This window comes from Propithecus coquereli, unplaced genomic scaffold (assembly GCF_000956105.1).
Source record: "Propithecus coquereli isolate 6110/MARCELLA unplaced genomic scaffold, Pcoq_1.0 Scaffold279, whole genome shotgun sequence".
Classification (NCBI taxonomy): domain Eukaryota; kingdom Metazoa; phylum Chordata; class Mammalia; order Primates; family Indriidae; genus Propithecus; species Propithecus coquereli.
In genome coordinates this window covers 1321173-1341386 of record NW_012148385.1, presented here as the reverse complement: position 1 = coordinate 1341386, position 20214 = coordinate 1321173, and the positions used below count along the sequence as shown (strand labels likewise).

Below are 20214 nucleotides of genomic sequence, written 5' to 3'. Positions count from 1 at the left end.
CATTTATTTTCAATACTTTCAACAAATATAGTCTCAGACACAAAGGGTCTTCCTCAGTATTCATTTTCACAGAAATTTTTTAAAACCCTGTGCTCAAATCCTCAGAGCTAACAATTGTGATTAGAAACTGAAGTCAGTCTGGCATAGATGCCTTATTATTATTATAATTAGCATAAAGACATTTCATATGTGAGAAAATCTAGCTTTTTAGTTTGGTAAAACATGTCCTTATATAATGCCAACTACCGCAAATGAAAAACTTATAAACAAAATTAAACTTTTAATGGCTTACAAGAGCAGATCTTTGGTTTGTTTTAGAAAACCAACTCATGGAGTAAATCTTTTCTGTTATTTGGCAAGTCTGTGCCCATGAAGCGATTTCAACCCAATTATGCTAAATCATCAAGTGGCAATTAATGAGGAGAAGGAAGGGGAAAGCAACCAGTGTCCTCAGACACACTGGTGGCTATGAACAGCTTGAAGTACACTTCTAAAACAGGACTATGAAACACACAAGCAGATTAGAAACCAGAGGCAAAACTTCACAATCATAACACAACTTAAGGAATAAGTAAAAGCTAAATTAAATATGTCTTTAACCTTTAGAAATTCCTGTATGAATTCTGTATTTCATATCCACACAGTTAATCAACAACCATTTACTACAAAACTCACACAGCTAGAGAAGCTATTAACACAGGAGCATGCAACAGACTGGCACTGCAAACAGTTCATACTTACTGCATTCTGGCGCAAAAAGGGACAGATTACACGAAATGTAGTCAGTTCTTAATTAGCAATGAACTTCTAAAAGTAAACACTTATTGATAGTTATTCATTGTCACAAATGACAGCTTTTACCATTCAAGCTATAGTTTTAATTGGCATAAAACTTTAGATCAAGACACATGTCCAATCAATTCAAAAAACAGGACCACAATACCTCCATGTGGTATCTCAATTGTGGTTCTGCTAGGGAGGAGCTATCCAGGACGAAAATGCTTTGACTGAAATAATGATAAATCATATAACTGACCGAAGCTTTAAGCCTTCAGAATCTAATGCTTCTAATTCTAAATTATCAGGAAAAAGAAAATGTACATGACATTTATCCAAGGCCAACATCCACCGAAAGAGTCAGCGGCAGGCCAGGTGCGACGGTTCACACCTGTAATCCTAGCACTTTGAAAGGCCGAGGCGGGAGGATCGCTTGAGGCCAGGAGTTCAAGATCAGCGTGAGCAAGAATGAGACCTCATCTCTATAAAAAATACAAAAATTAGCTGGGCATAGTGGCATGTGCCTGCAGTCCCAGTTACTTGGGAGGCTGAGGCAGAAGGATCACTCGAGCCCAGGAGTTTGAGGTTGTAGTGAGCTACGATGATGCCACTGCACTCTAGCTCAGGCAACAGAGCAAGACCCTGTCTTCTCAAAAAAAAAGAGAGTAAGAGTTAGTTGGCAGATTACTGAACAGTGAAGAGACCCAGCAAGATCCAAAAGTACCTCATCTTTCCCGCCCCGGTGACCCAGTCCTGTACTATACTAAAACCTCTCCTTCAAAAACAAACAAGGTGGCAAGGAGAAGTGTTCTGGAGACAGCCAAAGAACAAAAACTTGACTCTCCAACCTTATTCTAATGCTAAAATTTAAAAAACAAAAAACCCCTGCAAACATAATAGCACAATCATCAATGTAGAAATTAACCCACTTTCCCTTAGAAATCAGCATCTATTGCAAACAAACCTCCAAAGCCTCCAAAACATGTCAAGCATCACCAGAGTGCTAATTACTGCTGAAAGTGAAGGCTAAAGACACAGTTTTTGTGATCTAAGTTGTTGGTACTGTTCAAATTTGGAAGGAAATGGGACTTCACACATGATTTAAAATAACTTGCAAAAACTTAGTGAACAAATAATAACTTGCAGAAAATCAAGGAACAGCCTGGTAAGAGTTCATAGAACTCCAACTTACATAGGTCCAACACCTGTTCCATTTATATAGGTATTAAATTAACACCAGGTTGTTCAACTTGGGTCCCCTTCCCCTTCATAAATTAGATAAACTGTGTCTAGAAACCATCACATAAATATGAAGGCCCCCGAGCAACTTTATATTTGGAGACTTTCTTTAGTTTGTCAAGAACTGTGTGAGTAGCCAGCAGTCCCGGGGCTGGGCAGCTCTCCCATGTGTGGGTCTCATGAATCAAAGCCTCCAAAGGAGGAAGTGGGCAGAAGCTTGTCCTCATGAATGACTCATCGCTGTCTCCAGTTTTCTACCCATGCTCCATGCATGCAATTTTTCTCTATTGTCTTACCCACATTTATCCCTAAAGACTGAGGGATAAAAAGAAAACTTTTAGAAGCATCTTCAAACAAGTACATCATGGGATCTCTATTATACAATCCCCTTGAATGCAGCTCAGGCTGCTTTAGAGAACACAGGTAAACAGCAAGGTGTCTGGGTTCTATGCTATTCTATTTCACACTATATTTTGCCAACTGTAGACTGGGATAGTGAGCACTTACTATGTTTAGAAGGATATAATATACCCAAATTTTAAACTCTAGGGCTTCTTTCAAAGATTCTAGACTTTGAGTCCATCCTTTCAACATCAAAGAAACAGAAAATCATACTCCACAAAGAGTTTATAACTGGTTTATACTCATAAGCATCAATCACAAACTTTCCATGTGGAATGATTTTGAAAGATCTATCAAAAATACCGGCCTATTTATATATTCTCTTCAGCAACAGAGGAGGCTAATGATATTTTATACTCTTTAAGGAACACATATTTTTAAAACTCTTACACACTTTAAATAATAAATATTGAAAGGAAGATAGCAAATGCAGGAGGCAGCTCTATCCCCTCTGTATTTGGGATGGTGAAATGAGGAGTGTGCAAGTGAATATTAGTGTCACAGTGAGCAGTTCAAACACAAAGACCATGACTTATTTAAGCAAAAAGTATTATTAATTATATAAAAATGTTATACTTCAGCACTTTCATTTGGAGTCAAATTTTGGACATGACACAGTGGACTGGGTTTCTAAATTTTACATACAGTGCAGTCTCTTGCATAATAGATGAAACAATAAATTCATAAATGAGATAAACTAATTTATCTAGTTACAGGGTTTTGAGCCTAGTATCACTGCTTTAGAGAAGTTGGGCTATATTACTGCTGTAAAATGTGCTATTGGTCCTAACAAAGATTTATTTGGTATAAGGCCTTTGGCAGCCCCTGATTATAATGCTACTCATATAGAAAAATATGATACACTTAACCACAATCCATTTTTAAATATCACGATGTCAAGAAATAGGCTCCAAATCAAGAACTGATTTTTTTCAGAAGTAAACCTTTATGAAATCCTCAAAATATATGAGAAAAATATTTAACATTTAAGTATTCTACTTTTTAGACATTTACAAAATTGAATGACTGCCTTAAGTTTTAGGAAAATTCTCTTTACAATATATAACATTTTTCTTTTAGGTATACATGCAAATATAGCAAATTTTTAAGAAAAACAGTGTTACAGTGCTTAAATGTTTTTAAATAGCCTTTCATTTAAAAAGTTAGAGCAAGAGTAATGATGTGCATATATATTACAAACCACAGTTAACAGCACCATTTTCGTTTTTAAATCTACTTTAAATTGTTTCCTTTTTCTTTAACTGTAAGTTCTCTAGCACGTGAAAAACAAAATTAAAGACCAAAAACTAGAAGAGAAGGTGTTGACTATAATCAGAATTAAAAACAATTTAGAAAACAAATCCAATGATCAACGTACTAGGCTACATTGGCTCTTGCGCAAAAGTTAGATTGTTTTATTTGAAACAAGTATTTCGTCTAGCCTGTCGTATTCTTACTGTATATGGGTCACTTTCAGTAAGGTGCATAAAGGAACAGTTAAAAATAACTAGCACTTTGCCTGTATGAAACTAGCTCAACTATATGAAAAGTGAAATAATCAGCCACCACTGCTTGCTTTGGCCTACAGAACATGAATGATTAATTAGATTATGCTAGTAAACCACCTGCCAACTTTAATACCTATCAGATAAGTACTTAGAAAAAGAGCTGAATCAATGTAGATTGCTCAACTTACTTTTGAATTTCATATCATTTTTAAAAAAAGAAAAGCTTTTTTTCTTTTATGGAGATGCAACAAATATTTCTCAGATGACATAGATCATGTTTTCAGTTACAAGAACGTCCAAACTTAATGGTGCGGAATTGGAGTATTTGGATTATAATTTTCTTCCTTTGGAAAGCCGGACTTACATTCTACTAGGATTTACAGCTAGATTGTTTTTTCCTCTATGAATTTAATTCATATCATCTTATTTTTGGTATCAATGTTCCACTCATCTGTTTTCCAAACTGACATCAGATCACACGCGGCCAGCAAGGCAGGGCTTATTCACCCAGCTGGTACTGGAATGTTTTGCAGTCAAATCCATGTGTCATCATCCCATGGTTTAATGCATCAATTTCCCTCTTCCGTTTAGAGACGGACCAAAGAGAATGAAAGGTTTCCACCAGCTCAGCTAAAAAGCAGTTTCATGGAGACTCTCAGTGGAGTCACGAGGCAGAACTAGACACATTAAAAAAAAAACGTTCTGGCCCTTTATGGTCTAGTTTTTAAAGAGATGCCCGGGGTATTCTAAAAGGCAGAACTCTTAAATCCTACAGCTAATTTTCACAAAAGAACAAAGAAAAAAAATGAACTTTATTTATACTCTATCAGTTTATTTTCACCTGGTGGAAAATATCATTTTTGCATTGATGTGGATCTGAATATTGTTCTATACCCTGACCCCTTGTACTTCAGCTTGCAGTACTTTTAAGTCCTTAATTATCTTGGTTTCCTAATGTTCAATACTATGCACTTGCTGATGTTTCTATGAGCTCTAACATTGCTGAGAATCCAGGAAAACGTGGGCTTGCATCTGGGGTGTGTATGTGAATAATTTCTTAGAGAAGAGACAAAAATTTTGTAATTCTATGTCAAGAAGTAAAAATATCTAAAAAAGCACTTAACCAAATCTCTATTCTGACTTCCCCCCAAATAAATGTGTTTATAAAATAAATAATAAACAGGGTATTAAAAATCAAAATGCTTGAAGATCAATCTGAGATTAGGAAAATGGAGAGAACAACTAATTATAACATAAAAACAAATCTTAATTCTCTCAAGGAACTGGGTGGGGGTAGGGGAGGAAAAACAAAGCATTTACTGCATAGAGAAGGAAAATTAACTTTTAATGATGTTATGGCCATTGTACGGTTTGCTACAGACATATAACTGACTGGATTTGGCCTTGGCTCAAAGTTTTGTTTAAAAAGAATAAAAATATAACTTGTTTGGTTTTAATTATATTATTTATGCACAGACTAGATTTCTATATAGATGAACAGCAAGTAAGGCTCAATATTGTGCCAGAGGTCAAACAGCATGAACACCACATATATTTGCAATTTACAGTTCACTCTGGAGTTTACCTCTACTAGAGCATTTGGTCTCAACTGTGACGGCACACAGGGATCACCTTGGAACTTTAACAATACTGCTGCAGGGGCCCCACCCCCAGAGATTCTGATATAATTGGTCTGGGTACAGCCTAGACATCTGAAGTTTCAAAAGCTTGCTAGGTGATTCCAATTTGCAGCTAAGTGTGAACTTCTGAAGTAGAGTATTCCTCTGAAGAAAGGGAGAAAAGTATTTAGAAATATATTAAAGTCTCTAGTGGTAACAGTGTTGAGAAAAATGATGGTATAACTTGCAGAAGGAAGACATGTTCAGCAAGATAGGCTTGGAGAGAAACCTGAATTAACCATATGCGAAAAATATTCCTGGATTGCCGAAGTGTATTTCGTCCAGTGCTAAGTTTAAGGGTGTTTTACTCACGAACATCCAACTTCTATTCTGATTAGGTCTGTAGCAAACATACTTTGAAAAGTAATCTAGTTTCCTGATTAGACCTTCCTACCCAATAGAATGTATTCCCTGCAGTAACAGGCTCTCAATCTGAGGGCCAAGACTGTAAGCTCCACGCAGACAAGGAACACCTGTTTTCTCCTGGTATCTGGTAAATAATAAATACTTGAGAAATGACTCAAACTGTTCGTGAGGTATAACCCAGTTTCCTTAGAGTGTCATATGGGTCTCCTTTCCCATGGCTAATTAGATCTTAGGGCCTACTGGAAGAGGAAGCTAAGTGGATATCCCAGCATAATGCCATTATCCTATTTTTAAAAGTTTCCATGTATTATGACATGACATTAAGCACCTGCACACTGGCTTAAAATCAATGTCTTTTTCTGGCAAAATTAAAACAAAATCAGTTTCTTTTATTTTAGAAATATCATTGAATTCCATTCTAACTTTCCAGTGAAATCTCTGCTTACCATCTGCCTTGCTCTTGAAACCACTTAAATCTAGATCAGCAATGTGCCAGGTAAGAAATATTCTTCCCTGCCAACTATAAAGAATCACTTTGACATTCTGTCCATTTAGCGACAGTGACCTGAGGTCTTGCTAGAAATACATTAATTTTGACGGAGTGATTTCTGAGCACACTCAAGCAATTCTCCTAACTCACAAACCTCAAATTCTTCTCTTTTACCAAAAGACTGGCAGCTTTCCTTGGCAGATTCTGCTAAAGGGGCAGCAGTACAAACAGACTTTGTGCTAAAGAGCTGTGAGCTGGGGGCCCACTGGGGGACAGCTGCCAGCACACATGCGTCCATCTGGGAAGGCTCCCGATGCTGGCCAGGCACTCGGAATGATGACAAGGGCGGGGAAACAGGGCAGTCAGAGACTCATCACAATGTTTGGTGTTTTCCTTATTTCCAGATATTGGGGAACCTGTTAGTTTGGGGAGAAATGTAAAGCAACGGTCTTGGTCTCATCCCTAGTAGGAAAGAAAAGCCATAAATGAAAATATTAGGGACCTAGAGTTTAGGTCCTGCGTCCGCCACTACATAGCCATGTAACTTGCGGGACTTACATGAACTTCAGGACCTCGCTTTCTCATCTGTAAAATGGGAATAATAGTAACAGCTACTTCGTGAGGTTATTTTGAAAATTAAATCAGACCATATAACACAACACTTACCATACTGCTTGTATACAGTCAGTCCTTGGTAAGTATTTACCACTAGCTACTAAATGTGAATCATGATTGAGGGAGAACATACTATCATAAAAATGACCATTATAAGAAAAAGGCATTTGCTAGAAAAGTCAGCTGCAGAGGATACTCTGATGCTTTCTCCATGATTCTGTGACCCTAATCTTCTGGAACACATAAATTCTTTGGGTGGTCATTCTGGGCCTAGTTATGTAAAGAAATTCACAAATCACTACTTGGGAAGAATTAAAAAAATAAGAGTCTGATCTACTTGTTATTTCCAGGAAGCAAACTAAAATACCACTCCTAAAATCAAGAATAAGTGTTTTAATAGGTCCTTAAAACTGCTTCTAAATGTCAAAGTTAGCAAGAAGGTGGAAAGGAAATTCTAACATAAGTGTATGTTTAAATATTTAATTTGTAGCAAGATAGAATCATTTTTAAAAATTCAATATGAACTTCAGCAGAAAGTATTTCAACCTCTCCAGCAGAATTCATTATCACGAGGTCACAGCCGGATGAGACCTGGAGGAGACTCAATGAATCGCCTAATCCAGACCCTGTGCCCCTGAGTCTCACGGAGAAAATGACCAGCTAGGCAAGGCCAAGACCCATATCTGGCCACCCCCTTCCTGGCTTTTCCCATGACACCAACCTGCCTCACCTTCCAAGCAACCTACAAATGAGAAAATGGCCACAGGCGTAATCATGTAGCTCATCAGAAGCCTCGCAGTACAAATTTTAAATTTGCAATTTCAGAAGTACTGATGTAAGAAGTTCTTTTTAAACAGCATTGTAGCTGGCTCTCAGCACTTAACACATAAACACGAATACACACGACCAAATTTTGTTACATCTGCACAAAAGCTTATTTGTAGATTCAAAGTTATAATAAATGTCTATAAAATACAGGATTTAATTTCTAACTATTATACTTTAATAAAAGTGCTAACAAGAAATTTTTTAAATCTTACCTCAAAAATTTCAAAGCCATAAATGTCCAAAACACCCATAACCTTCTTTCTCACTTTTGTTTGTGCCTTAAAAAAAGTTTCAAATTAATGGGTTAATTTAGGCATAAAATACAACATGACAAGCATCCAAGAAGCATAGACATATATTACAGGTTAACTGTGTTTCTTAACTCGGAGAATAACTGTAATTTGCTTGGTTTTATTTTAAACTTATGAGATGGGCTATTGGTATGGAATCTTTTAAAAATTTTAATAATAGGTGACTTATTCCAAGAAGGTATTAGTTTTAATTATTAAAAAAAAAAAAATTACTGAATCTTACAAGAGGTAGGGCCTTTCAAAATCACCTAGTTTAACACCTCCATTTTAATGAAGAACACATTAACCTAGAGAGGTAAAGTGACCTTTTCAGCTGAATGTGTACAACTAATTAGCAGATGAGCCAGACCAGGCCCTGGGATGCTGATTCTCTGAGTAACTCCACAAAAATTATTAGACTATTCACCAGTGAGAGACAACACATATAGCAAAACAAAATAAACAAAATCCCTGACAAATTTCAATCTTAAGGTAAATTCTTTTTAAGGAATAATCTTTATAAGTGGTAATAAATTACCTATTTACAAAATTAAACTTTCTTCAACTTAAAGTTTATATTGTGAATACCATTTATTACAACTGATTTCTTTGCTTAAAGAGATGAAGTACCTTTATGCTTTCATTGATTCGATTTACCAACCATGAAAACAACCTGCTGTAGAGGTTTTTAGCCAGAGCATCACGGGCATAATAAGCCTATTAAAAAGAGAAAGAAAAACTTAATACCTACAATTGCTACAATGCTTAATTTCAATAAAATAAGGCAGATATATATATTTAAACATTTAAAGCCCTTTTATTTCAATTTCTTATCAGAACCAGTTTTTATTATACTCTGGATAAACAGTAAGACTTTAATAGAATTAGGCAAATTGTTTACATGCAGTTATATTTTTTCACATACCAGGAAACTAATTCTAAATATTGCAAAAGCTTTCACCACAAAGATATTCATCTCAATGTTATGGAACAGAGAGAAATCAGAGGCAATTTAGAAGTCCAACAATGGAAGGTAGTAAAATAAATACCCACTGAAAGGAATGTTACATAGTCATTGAAGAATGATGGTTATGAAAATTAGGTAATGAAATGGAAATGCTTATGTTATGTGAAAACTAAAAAACTGTGTACTTAATACAATAACAAATGCTTTTTTAAACCCTTACACATAGGAAAGGAAATGCAAAGGAAATACATTAAAATGGCTTTGACTGATGGAATCTGTAAAATTTTTTTCTTTATTCACCCTTTTGAGTATTTAAAAAATCTTCCACAATGCGTTCTATTAAGTTGTAGTATGAAATAAACCCATTTTATGTGCTTATTTATTTATTTTTAAAGCTGTTCAGAGCTACTGGACAAAGAAGAAGCAAAAGACACGTATATCTCTATGACTCTAGGCTTGGAATGCAACGCCTGGAGGAAGTGAGGTGTGGACCGGAGAACCTAACAGCCCTCAGCGTGCTGGGTGCCCCTGGCGCATAGCAAGTACCAATCAGACATTTAATGCCAGCCCTTCTGGGGAGGCCTGGAGATAAGTGTCAGTAACATAAGAAGGAACCGGCCTTGGGAAGGGAATGCTCGAGGAGGTTTTGTTAGTTTTTAACATGCCGGCCAGATGTACATACTTTGCTGCTTGTAAGTAGAAAGTCAGGAATGACCGTTAAAATAAACCAGTACTTTTTTATTTTATAAAGAACACAACTTGTTAGATTATGTAGGAATACCTTTTCCACATTTCTTCCTGAATGACTGTAACAACTTTAACAACACATTCACTTCCCTGGCAACACATCACAGCTGGAAGGAGCAACTTTTCCCTTCATTTGACACTTCTGTGCTAATCCCCAACTTTCCTCCCTCAATCTCACACTGTTACTCCAATCAGGCTTAGAAAATAAACCCAGGAGTTGGCAAAAAAAATGGGAGGGAGTAACTCCATAGTAGAAAATGCATATAAAATGCTAAAACAGAAAAAGAAGCCAAAATATAATTTAGATGCATATCCTTTCCCCAATACCCTTTATTCTAGTTTTTACTTTCTTAAAATAGGTAATTTAAGTGCTTAGAACAGTGCCTGCCTGATAGTCTATAAATGTATTGATATTATGACTTTTTAAGTATCCTTTTCCTCTATTACTACTTCACAAGCCCTTTCCCTTTTCTTCTTGTAAATTCAAGTTATCTCAAAATGCACAACCTTAAAACACCATGTATTTGTAAATAAATCCTTTTTCATCTTAATGTCATCAGCTTTTTTAGTTGTATGCTATCTGCTTCCAGCAAACCAACATTTCAATATGCAACTGAACTGACAACAATAACTTATTCTGGCAAACTACTTTACATTTTTTAAAGTGTATTCTGAGCAAATATTAATCTTCTTTGCTTCCTTCAAACAAATTCTTATGCCAAAGGGTATCAAAGTTAAATGCTTCCAGGGACTGTGTGATAGAAAGGAACAGAAAGTAGTGGCTTCGTAGTGGTTAGAGGATGTATTCCAGGTTAAAGATACTCGCATTCAAAATTTAAAAAGCAAACAAACAAAACCAAAGAAAAAACTACTCTTTATTGAAATAAAATATGCCTATCAAGCTACATCTGACCCCAGGGGCTGCCAATCCCTAACTTCTTGAGCCTGATTCATGCTACCTAATCTCCACAATAGTACCCCACAAAGCAGTAAGGGCAAGAATGTTTACTCCCCTTTAAGGATCACTAATAAGGTGTGGAGAAATGAGGGAAGACACCAAGTGCACTGATTCACCACCTCGGTTTCCAAGCATGCTATGAAAAGACTATGCATTTCTGTAGCTGCCTGGAGCTCACAGAGGAAAATCCCAGATGGAATCCACTCCAGAGATGGCCGGGATCAGGGGTGGCTCAGGACAGTATGTGCATGGCCCACTATGCACAGACATGGTGCCTACTCTCCAGGGGCTTAGAGTGGAGCTGGGGAGATCAAATGAACACAAATGGCACAATCAGAGGGCAGATGCCAGACATGGAAGAAAAGGGAGTTCAGAGAAGGGGGCTTCGGGGCACCTATTTGATCAAAGAAGGCTCCTTGGGTGGGGTGCCATTGGGTGGACCATTTGGCAGAAGGAATGAGCAATGACATGGGGCGGTGACAGGCAAGCAGGAGCAAAGGCACCAGGTAAAAATAAGCATGGCATTTAGAGAACTAGCAAGGCATAAACTGAGATAAGCTGCATAAGGTCAGATTCCAGAGGGCCTTGGAAGCCAAGGACAGAGTATGCAGTAGAAGCTGAATGATACTTGAGTTTCCATTATTGTAATACTCATCCTATCTGGGGAGAGATCTACATGCCTTGGGAAAATGAGGCATGGGGCAATAAAAATAATACTGGGGCCCAAGAATTGAAGCTATGAGGAAAAGCTAATGAGACAAATCACTTCTCACAGAATCAAAACCTACTGGGCAGTAAGATAGGTAGAACCAGATACCTGAACACTACATTAAAAAAAAAAAACTTGATTAAAGAGCTGAATAAATGAGGAGCTCAATTGCCAAATTCTTTTATTCCAAAGGTTAAGAAAATACGGAAAAGTTTTACCTAGTAATGTAAGGTGACTAAAATAAGCTTGTAAAGTAAGAGGCATCTGGGCCTGGTTTCCACAAAGGATGGATTAAAAAAGCAAGAGTAAAACACAATTTTAAAAAGACTCCAAATATATATATTCCTAATGGACCTTCATAAACGACACGCGTTTTTCATGGCGATACTACCCTCTCAACAACTGCCACTCTGGCTATTGAAAACGTCCAAATTCTGTAGTTCTCAAAATGTGATCCTGGACCAAGAGCACCAGCAGTGTCACCTTTAAACTTATTAGAAATACAGATTCTTCAGTCCCACCTCAGACCCACTGAATCAAACACACTGGAGGTGCGGTCGGCAAACTGCGTTTAACAGGCCAGTCCTTCGGGTGACTGATGCGCACTCGAATTTGAAGACTGCTGCAGTCTTTCCACTCTGACTCCAGACTTCACCTTTCCAGCAACACTGCTTTGAACCCCTTTCACTTCTCTAAAGCTGTAGCCAAGCTTGACTGATCTTTTTCCTCATATGTACTCTGAACCTGGCTTTTCTCACATTTTTTTCTTTTAGCATGCACTTTCGCCCATTCTTTACACACGTAAACCCTTCGATCTTCTGCACGAGTCTTCCTTAATCCCTTATTTCCCTACTAATGGTCTCCATGGGGGCTTGTGCTGCGCAGGCTCTCTGCAACATTTTCTTGAGTAAGTCAGTCACTTGCCATCTCACTTTGAGTGAGTAAGGTGGACTTGTACAGAGTGACAGCAGAAGCAGTCATTTAGGAGGAAGGACAGATAATGGTTACAGCTAGGAAAGGATTGCTACAAACCAAATTTCCACAAAGTTATAGTATTTGCCATAGCCAAATTAACTCACTAAAATAAGAAAGCAACACTGAAGAGAGCTAAGGACACGCAGGCATTCTTGCGTTAGTAGGAAAGACCAGCTCAGAGCAACAGAGAGAAAGCCACCCTGCTGTCTTCCAGAGGCTTAAGGATAGTTACAAGGAGGATGAGACAAAGGAATACAGTTGGACAAAGTAGACCTGAGTGGGAAAAGTCCTAAATTAGTCATTTTATTCTAGCCCGAATCAGCATTGACTGGTAGGAAAATGTCAAAGCCACAGGGTTAGAAAAGGGTTTACACTGAATGGGGCTCCAGAAGCCACCTGGGTACACAAGCACGTGTGCACGCATCCATCCAACATCCATCCATTTAACCTGAAGCAGAAGGGGAGAAGATGACAGCTCAGATTTATATCTTAGAAAGGCTTCACTAGGGGGGAACAATACGGAAGGCAGGAAGGCCAATTTGGCCAGTTGACCACAAAACTGGCTTCTCCGACTGTCTTCACCAAATCAATAAATGGTAACTCCATGTTTCCAGTTGCTTGGGCCAAAGGCATTGAACCATCCTTGACTCTTCTTCCTCTTATACCACATGTCAAGTCTTCCGCAAATCTATCAGCCTCTACCTTCAAATGATATCCAGAATGTGACCACTTCTCAATGACTGCATTGTGGCCACCTGGTTCAAGCCACCATCATGAACCCAGGTTAATGCATGTCTCCTCAAAGGTTCCCCCCCAGTCACCCCTCCCTCCCTTCCCTCTGCTCTCCAGATTGCAGCCAGAGTAGCCCTTTGAAATACAAGGCATCTCACTCCTCTTCTGCTCAAAACCCTCCAGTGGTTTCCCACCTCTCTCTGACCCTCCTTCCCTGGTCCTGTGGATGTCCTTTACTCTGCTCTACTTTTTCTCTTTGCCTGCTGCACTTGCCACCTACTAGCTTGCTATATCATTTATTTAGTGTCTAGTTCCCCCTGCCAGAATTTTAAGCTCCATGGCAGCAAGGATCCCTATCTGTTTAGTTTACTGCTGTGTCCCAATGCCTAGAATGATGCCTGGAACATAGCATGAAAGTTGAGATAATAGCCTGCAAAATAAAATTCTTCTTTATAAAATAGCACGGACTCTTAAAAAACTTTCTTCTATAAATTATGTTTCACCCACCTGAGCCACGTTCAGCGTAGTTGAAACTTTCTCCTGCTTGGCCTCAACTGTTCGGAAACTGAATGCCCGTTCTAGAACTGACTGATCGATGCCAGTCAACTCACAAATTTCTTTTAACTCTGTAGGGAGGGGGGGATGGACACAAAAAGTGACTGTCTATGTGTTGCCACTAGTCATTTTCAGGGCTTAGGTCATTCTTTCTAAATCACATTCAAACTGCATAGTATAAAATGTATAAATCAGAAAACTTAAAACTTAGCTGCAATTATATTTCTGCTCAGTTTCACTAGAAAACATTTTTCAAACTAATGCAAAGCAAAAGTTTCACTTCTAGATTAAAAACTGGGCAGACGTTCAAAGCAAGTTTCCTAAACAAAACTGATTCTCCACTGACTTACCATTTTTATCTTTGATTTTGCTTTCATCTAAACCATTCACTCGAGATTCGGGCTTGAACTCGATGTTCCCCAGTTTCAACACTGCCGCCACTACCTCCAAGACAGACTCAGCTTCGTGATCCATAAAGCCCACAATCTGCATGGCATTCTGGGAGAGAAAGAAAAGCACCTGTTTTCTTTTTCTATTTCTTTCTTTCTTTTTTTTTTTAATGGATCATATAACAGAGATTTATTTCTGGGAGGAAAATAAATAAAACCTTAAAAGATAAAGCTATATCTAGAGGTCAGTGGCTTCAAACTATGATTCAGAGAGTCTGGGAGTACCCCGCGTGCTGTGGCAGAGGGGCATGCAAAAGAGGAGGAGGATGCTGGGCACAGAGCCTCAGGTCCTCACTCCCACTTCAGCCACAGCGGCTTGCTTCATATGTCTTTTTACACTGCGGCTCTGCTACTAGAAACAAAACCAAACAAAAAGCTTTCACAACCCCCTACAAAGAAAACCTCCTCACTTATTTTGTGTATCAGAAAAATTGTGGTTTGTAAAGGGGAAGTGCCTAGTCCGAGACACTGTGGGTAACAGGAGGTATTCATGCATTCATTCATTCACGAATTTTTTCTGGAGTGCCAGCTATGTGCCAGGCAAAGTGGTTATAACACTGATCTTGGACTCGATTCTTAAACAAAATCATGTCCAGGAAATCAACAGATTATTGTTTCCATATGAGGATGTTTATACAGTTTTTAAAAATGACATACTCTAAGAGATACTTTCTCTTTGAGAACAGCTGGCTTCTTTTCCTTTTAAATGACTAGGCTACATAGCAATGGGAGTAATGTAAGATTGTTTTTGTTGTTATGGAAAATTTCAAACACATGCAGAAGTAGAGAGAGCAGCATGAGAACCCTCGGGTCCTTTTCGCTCACCCTCTATGATTAACTGATACCAGTCTTGTTTTATCCATAATCCAACCTCCTCCCCCCTCTCCCCCCATAGCTGTCTCATCTGGAAGCAAATCCCAGTCACCACATCACGTCATAACAGGAGCAATTTTGAAAGTGCGTGCCACATAAAGACTAAAGACAGAGTACAGTACTATTTAAAATCATTTCCTTTCTAATGAACGTGGAGTGCTAATCATTTTGGTTTATGTATGAGTTTTCTAAAACTGTATAAAAACAAGATTTTCTGTCTTAAAAACGGTTTTGATTTAACATGATCCAAGGGCAGTTTTCACACTTGGAAATGAATTTGGCTATAAAAACATTTGGAATTTAAACATTAAAAGAGGCAAACCCCAGGATAACATAATAAGAAAGCTCCTTTTGATTAAGGGTAAAATTGCATACTCGCATAAAAGCAAAGCCTTCACAATCTTGTGTGATTTTTGAGCTAATAAAAAAAATCAAACTAATAAAAATATAATAAATTATTGTATAATTCTAAAACCTTAGGGAACATGAGTTACACTTTAAAGAAAACTCAGAATTGTTACCAGTTCCACTGAGCAATAGAGTGGTGTCCAATTTAAAGCTTAAGGAAAGCATCATTTCTTACCCTAACGGTTCTGAAATTTGCTGCATCGTCCACTCCATTAACTTTAGCGGAGTCCAGACTCAGGTAGTTGTATCTGCTGAAATCTCGCTCCAGTTTAAGTTTATCTGTTGAATCATAAACACAAATTGATAAGTCACTTCAATAAATCCAATCATCTTTAATATCTCATTCCTTTAGCTATCTCATTCACGCAGATAAAATGGGTAAATTCACACCTAATGGGTACATGCACACTATCTGGGGGATGGGCACACTTAAAACATTGACTCAAACTATACAAAAGCAAGACATGTAACCAAAACGTTTGTACCGTCATAATCTGAAATTAAAAAAAAAATGACTTTCATATTGAGTACTAAATCAAAAGAAAAACTGATACCCAAATATGAATAATAGCATTTTCTTAAAATCACTTTTATCACTGTTGTACATTATTACAAACTCTTCTTTTTTACACTTTTTGTACTTCTTTTTGTATAAGTCTTTTCCCATATTTTTATAATATAAAATACCTTCAGTGTACTATTTCATTATAACATATGATGTCTGTCTAGCGAATCCCTCAACATTGGGTATTTGGGTTCTCTCTAGTTTTTAATAATAAAGGGCAGTGATAAATGTCTATACAAATGGCTTTTTGGATTCACTTCAATTACTTTGTTGGGATATATTCCAAAAAATGATATGACTGGGTGGTAAGCTCTGATCATTTTGTGACTCTTATTTTGGATTGCCAATTAGTCCCCCAGGAGGAGGTCCTCACTCTGAAGTGATATCCATAGCACTAAGTAGATCAGTGACAATTCTGCTAACTGTATCCTTTTTAATATTTTACTAATATATGTAGAGTAGCTACTTCAGTGCTGTTTTAATTTGCATTTATTGATTATTAGTGAGGATGATTTTTCCTGAGTGCTGCTGACCTTCCAAAGCTCTTCTCATTTGAACTATTAAATATTTGTTCATTGTTTTTCATCACTTGGCTATTGGCTACTGAATACTGTCCTTGTGGACTTAGATACTAATTCTCTAAAATATCCAAAGGTCAGATTTTTATATCTTGTGTCAGTTGCAAATGCAATTTGTTTTTATATAATTGTACTCATTTACTGCTCCCTGCTAGTTTTCTCTCTCTGGATGGAATAATTATATTTTTCTATTTTATTTTTTAAATTTATGATTAGTACCTCCACTAATATCTAGCTCTTTCAACCCATTTGAGCCGTATGGAACAGTATCTGGTAAGGTACAGGGATATGAAACAAATGCTCAGGTGTTGGTAGAGGCAAACACATCATGTTCCTCACTCCAACCAGAGTCATGGAACAGTCTTAAGAAGGAAGCGGCAAAGCACATGGAGTACATTTTAAAGAGAATGTTTTGGAAAATGCTATGATTCTGAAAATTAAAACACAGAAACAGGGACTTACTGAGGAGCTCTTCAGAGGCACCAGAGAGCAGCTGATAGAACACATGGAAGTTTCTTTCACCTCTTGGTTGCTTAACAACCCGAGATTTCTCTAGAAGATCTAAAGAGAAAAAGAATTAAATCATAGTATAGTATTCATTTCGCTTTCAAATCTACCAGACTTTTCTTTCTCCTTCTTGCTTTCTTTTTCATTTTCTATTCTGCATTAGTAAAATAAAATAATAAAAGAAGCTACATTTTCAGTTCTACTTTCAGGAAGAAGCACAACTCTAATGAAAAATCACCAAATTAATAAACAAGCTAGGTTCTTTAAAAAAAATGAATATGTAAAATAAGTTCCATTCAACATGCTGATTAAAGATAATATAGTTTTGGGTTTTTTTTTTAGGCAGGGTCTCACTCTGTCACCAGGGCTATAGTACAGTGGTGTCACAGCTCACTGCAACCTCACAATCTTGGGCTTGAGTAATCCTGTCTCAGCCTCCCAGGTAGCCGGGACTATAGGCGCATGCCACCACATCGGACTAATTTTTTAATTTTTTGTAGAGATGGGGTCTTGCTCTTGCTCAGGCTGATTAGAGTTTTTATACTAATATTCTTTTGGTGTTTCATGATGACAAATTCTTCAAAATGTAACATGGCAAATTTAAGCAATGAAATACAACCATTTGGTTATGAATCCACTTAATCATTATAATGATAAAAAATAAGTGAACACTTTTGAGATCTTATGTGCTAAGTGCTTTATAGACATTATCTCATTGAATCTTCCCAACCATTTTATAAGGTATCATTTTACAGCTTAAAACACTGACAGTCCAAGAGTTTAAGTAACGCAGCAGCTGGTGGAACTACGATTTGAAATCAGGCCATCTGACCCAAGTGAACATTCCACCTCATCCCCAAATGCCCCACTACCTGGGAGAAGTAAAGCGGATTTCCCAGATATCTTGGAAGTCTCAGAGAATGAAAGATAGTTCTCAATTAATGGAATTTAATATTATTTGGTAGTATACTTTCATTGACTCCAGATCATTTTTCATCCCATAAATTTGAGGGAGAAGGAAGGGAGGGAGGAAGGGATGGAAGGAGTCTTAGCAGTATACAGCAGATAACAAAGTACCATGGAAGAGGATATTCCTGCCTGGAGTCGTGTTTATCACTGACCAGGCAAAAGACCGTGCAGGCAAAGGCCAGCTTCAGCTATAAAATTCCAAATCAGTAATGCCATTATTGAGCATTAATAATTAATTCTAGAGAACACATACATTTGATTCCCAGTCAGGGTGAAATCTAAAAATCCTAAAAAGGATGGGTAAGGGAGAGAACCATGTTCAACCTCTCTAGGAATGATCATTGAACTTTAAAGTTTATATTTCTGGAACCTACACCAGCATTTGTGGAGGCGCTTAGGTAGAGTTAAACAATATACATTTGATGAATGAGAAGTCCTAGGGTGCTCCCAATACATAAGGTTGTGCATAAGAATAAAGTGATGGATAATAAAAAAACAGAAAATTAAGCCAACTAAAAAAAGAACCAAAATATGTAAATACAAAAATTATTAGGAACAAGATGCTGCAAATTTTTCATTTTCATCTCCAACTCTCATATGACTGGGAAGATGACCCATGTCCTAAAATCATAGATGGAGAATAATAAAGACTTCATATTTAGAAAAAAAGAAAGAAAATGAAAATTGAAAAATACAAGTGGGATATAACCTAGGGAAAAAGGATTGTGTAATATTCACTCTCCCTAAAGAACTGAATGTTTCAATCAATTAGTAAGTAAATACTGACAGGCAGAACAGAAGACACTAAATATGTAATGACCAAAAGGCAGTATGATTTTACTTATCATGGGACTGAGTTTCTATGGGATCCTAAAAGTATTACAACAGTTTTAGAAGAAAAAACCCACAGGGCGTGGCAGATTCTTCACTGAGAAGCTAATCCTTATAGGAAATTCCTCAAGTCTACAAGAAAGTAACTTGACTACATAAAAAATAAAAACAAATGCTACAGCTTACTTCATCTATTCATGCACAAATTCCTTCAATCAACTCACTCACTGCTCACCCACTATGTGCCAGCAACTATTGGGAACAAGCCCAGCGTCCAGCACCGACTATAAACACAAAGCCCTTCCTCTTGGCTGAAATGTGATTCCTGGTGACTCTTGTCACCCAAACCACAGCAGCAGCTCTCTCCTAGGTGAAATGTCCAGGCCCTTATGAGTAAGAAAGAGGTGCACCTTATAATGATGCAGCAGCACCTTATAATGATGACAAATAATTGTTTGGAAGCGCTTACACAATCACATTCCAAAAGAAAACAGTGGTAGTTCAAGATGCGAAATAATACCTTCAAAATGTATGTGACAAGGCCACCCTGTGTGACAGCAGCACACTGACTGGCTAATGGTTGGCACGTTGTGAACGAATGCTCAAAGACACTGGAGAGTGCAAAATGGCAACGGCTGTGAGATCCAGCAGATAACCACCACCAAGTTAAAGATTAATACTCGCTTGCGCACCATGTGAAAAGGAATGTGGGCTGAATGTACTTCTTGAACCACACATGCTGATATGATCAGTGATGACTACCATATTCAAATATGAACATAATACCGTGAGTGTTTAAAAGGAAAGGTGTGAAGGGGAACTTTCACTGACCTTCCGCTATGCAGTCGGTGATTTTCATCTGTTATCATCTCAGAACACCTCCCCCGAGTTTGGTTTTATAATCTCTTATTTTATAGATGAGAAAATGAGGATCACATCACACTCTTGGTAAGTGATGCAGTCAGAATTCAAAGCACTGAGCGACTAGAGTATCACACCTGTACTCTATAATTTTCCAGCAAAAACGAACGAAAAATCCTCAAGCACTTGGAAATGTTGTACTTTATATAAATTATATGAAATATGTGACTTCATCTAAGCAACTCAACCACAAAATGAGGAACCTTTTATTACAAAGCAGTTGAAGGTTTTACCACTTACAGTGCTTACTCTATTACCCCAGAGCCTCCTACTGCA

The 20214-nt window shown here is 37.5% G+C and overlaps 1 protein-coding gene across 1 annotated transcript in view; it reads right to left on the bottom strand.

Moving 5' to 3' along the window:
- The window catches only part of MYO1B (myosin IB), a 150977-nt gene that overhangs the window by 43193 nt on the left and 87570 nt on the right, over positions 1 to 20214 (bottom strand). The window contains exons 8-13 of the mRNA XM_012647923.1: positions 17173 to 17271; positions 15743 to 15846; positions 14188 to 14335; positions 13790 to 13908; positions 8825 to 8911; positions 8117 to 8182 (exon numbers count right to left, since the gene is read on the bottom strand). Of these exons, the coding sequence (XP_012503377.1) occupies positions 8117 to 8182; positions 8825 to 8911; positions 13790 to 13908; positions 14188 to 14335; positions 15743 to 15846; positions 17173 to 17271 (623 nt within the window). The remainder of the gene's footprint in view (positions 1 to 8116; positions 8183 to 8824; positions 8912 to 13789; positions 13909 to 14187; positions 14336 to 15742; positions 15847 to 17172; positions 17272 to 20214) is intronic.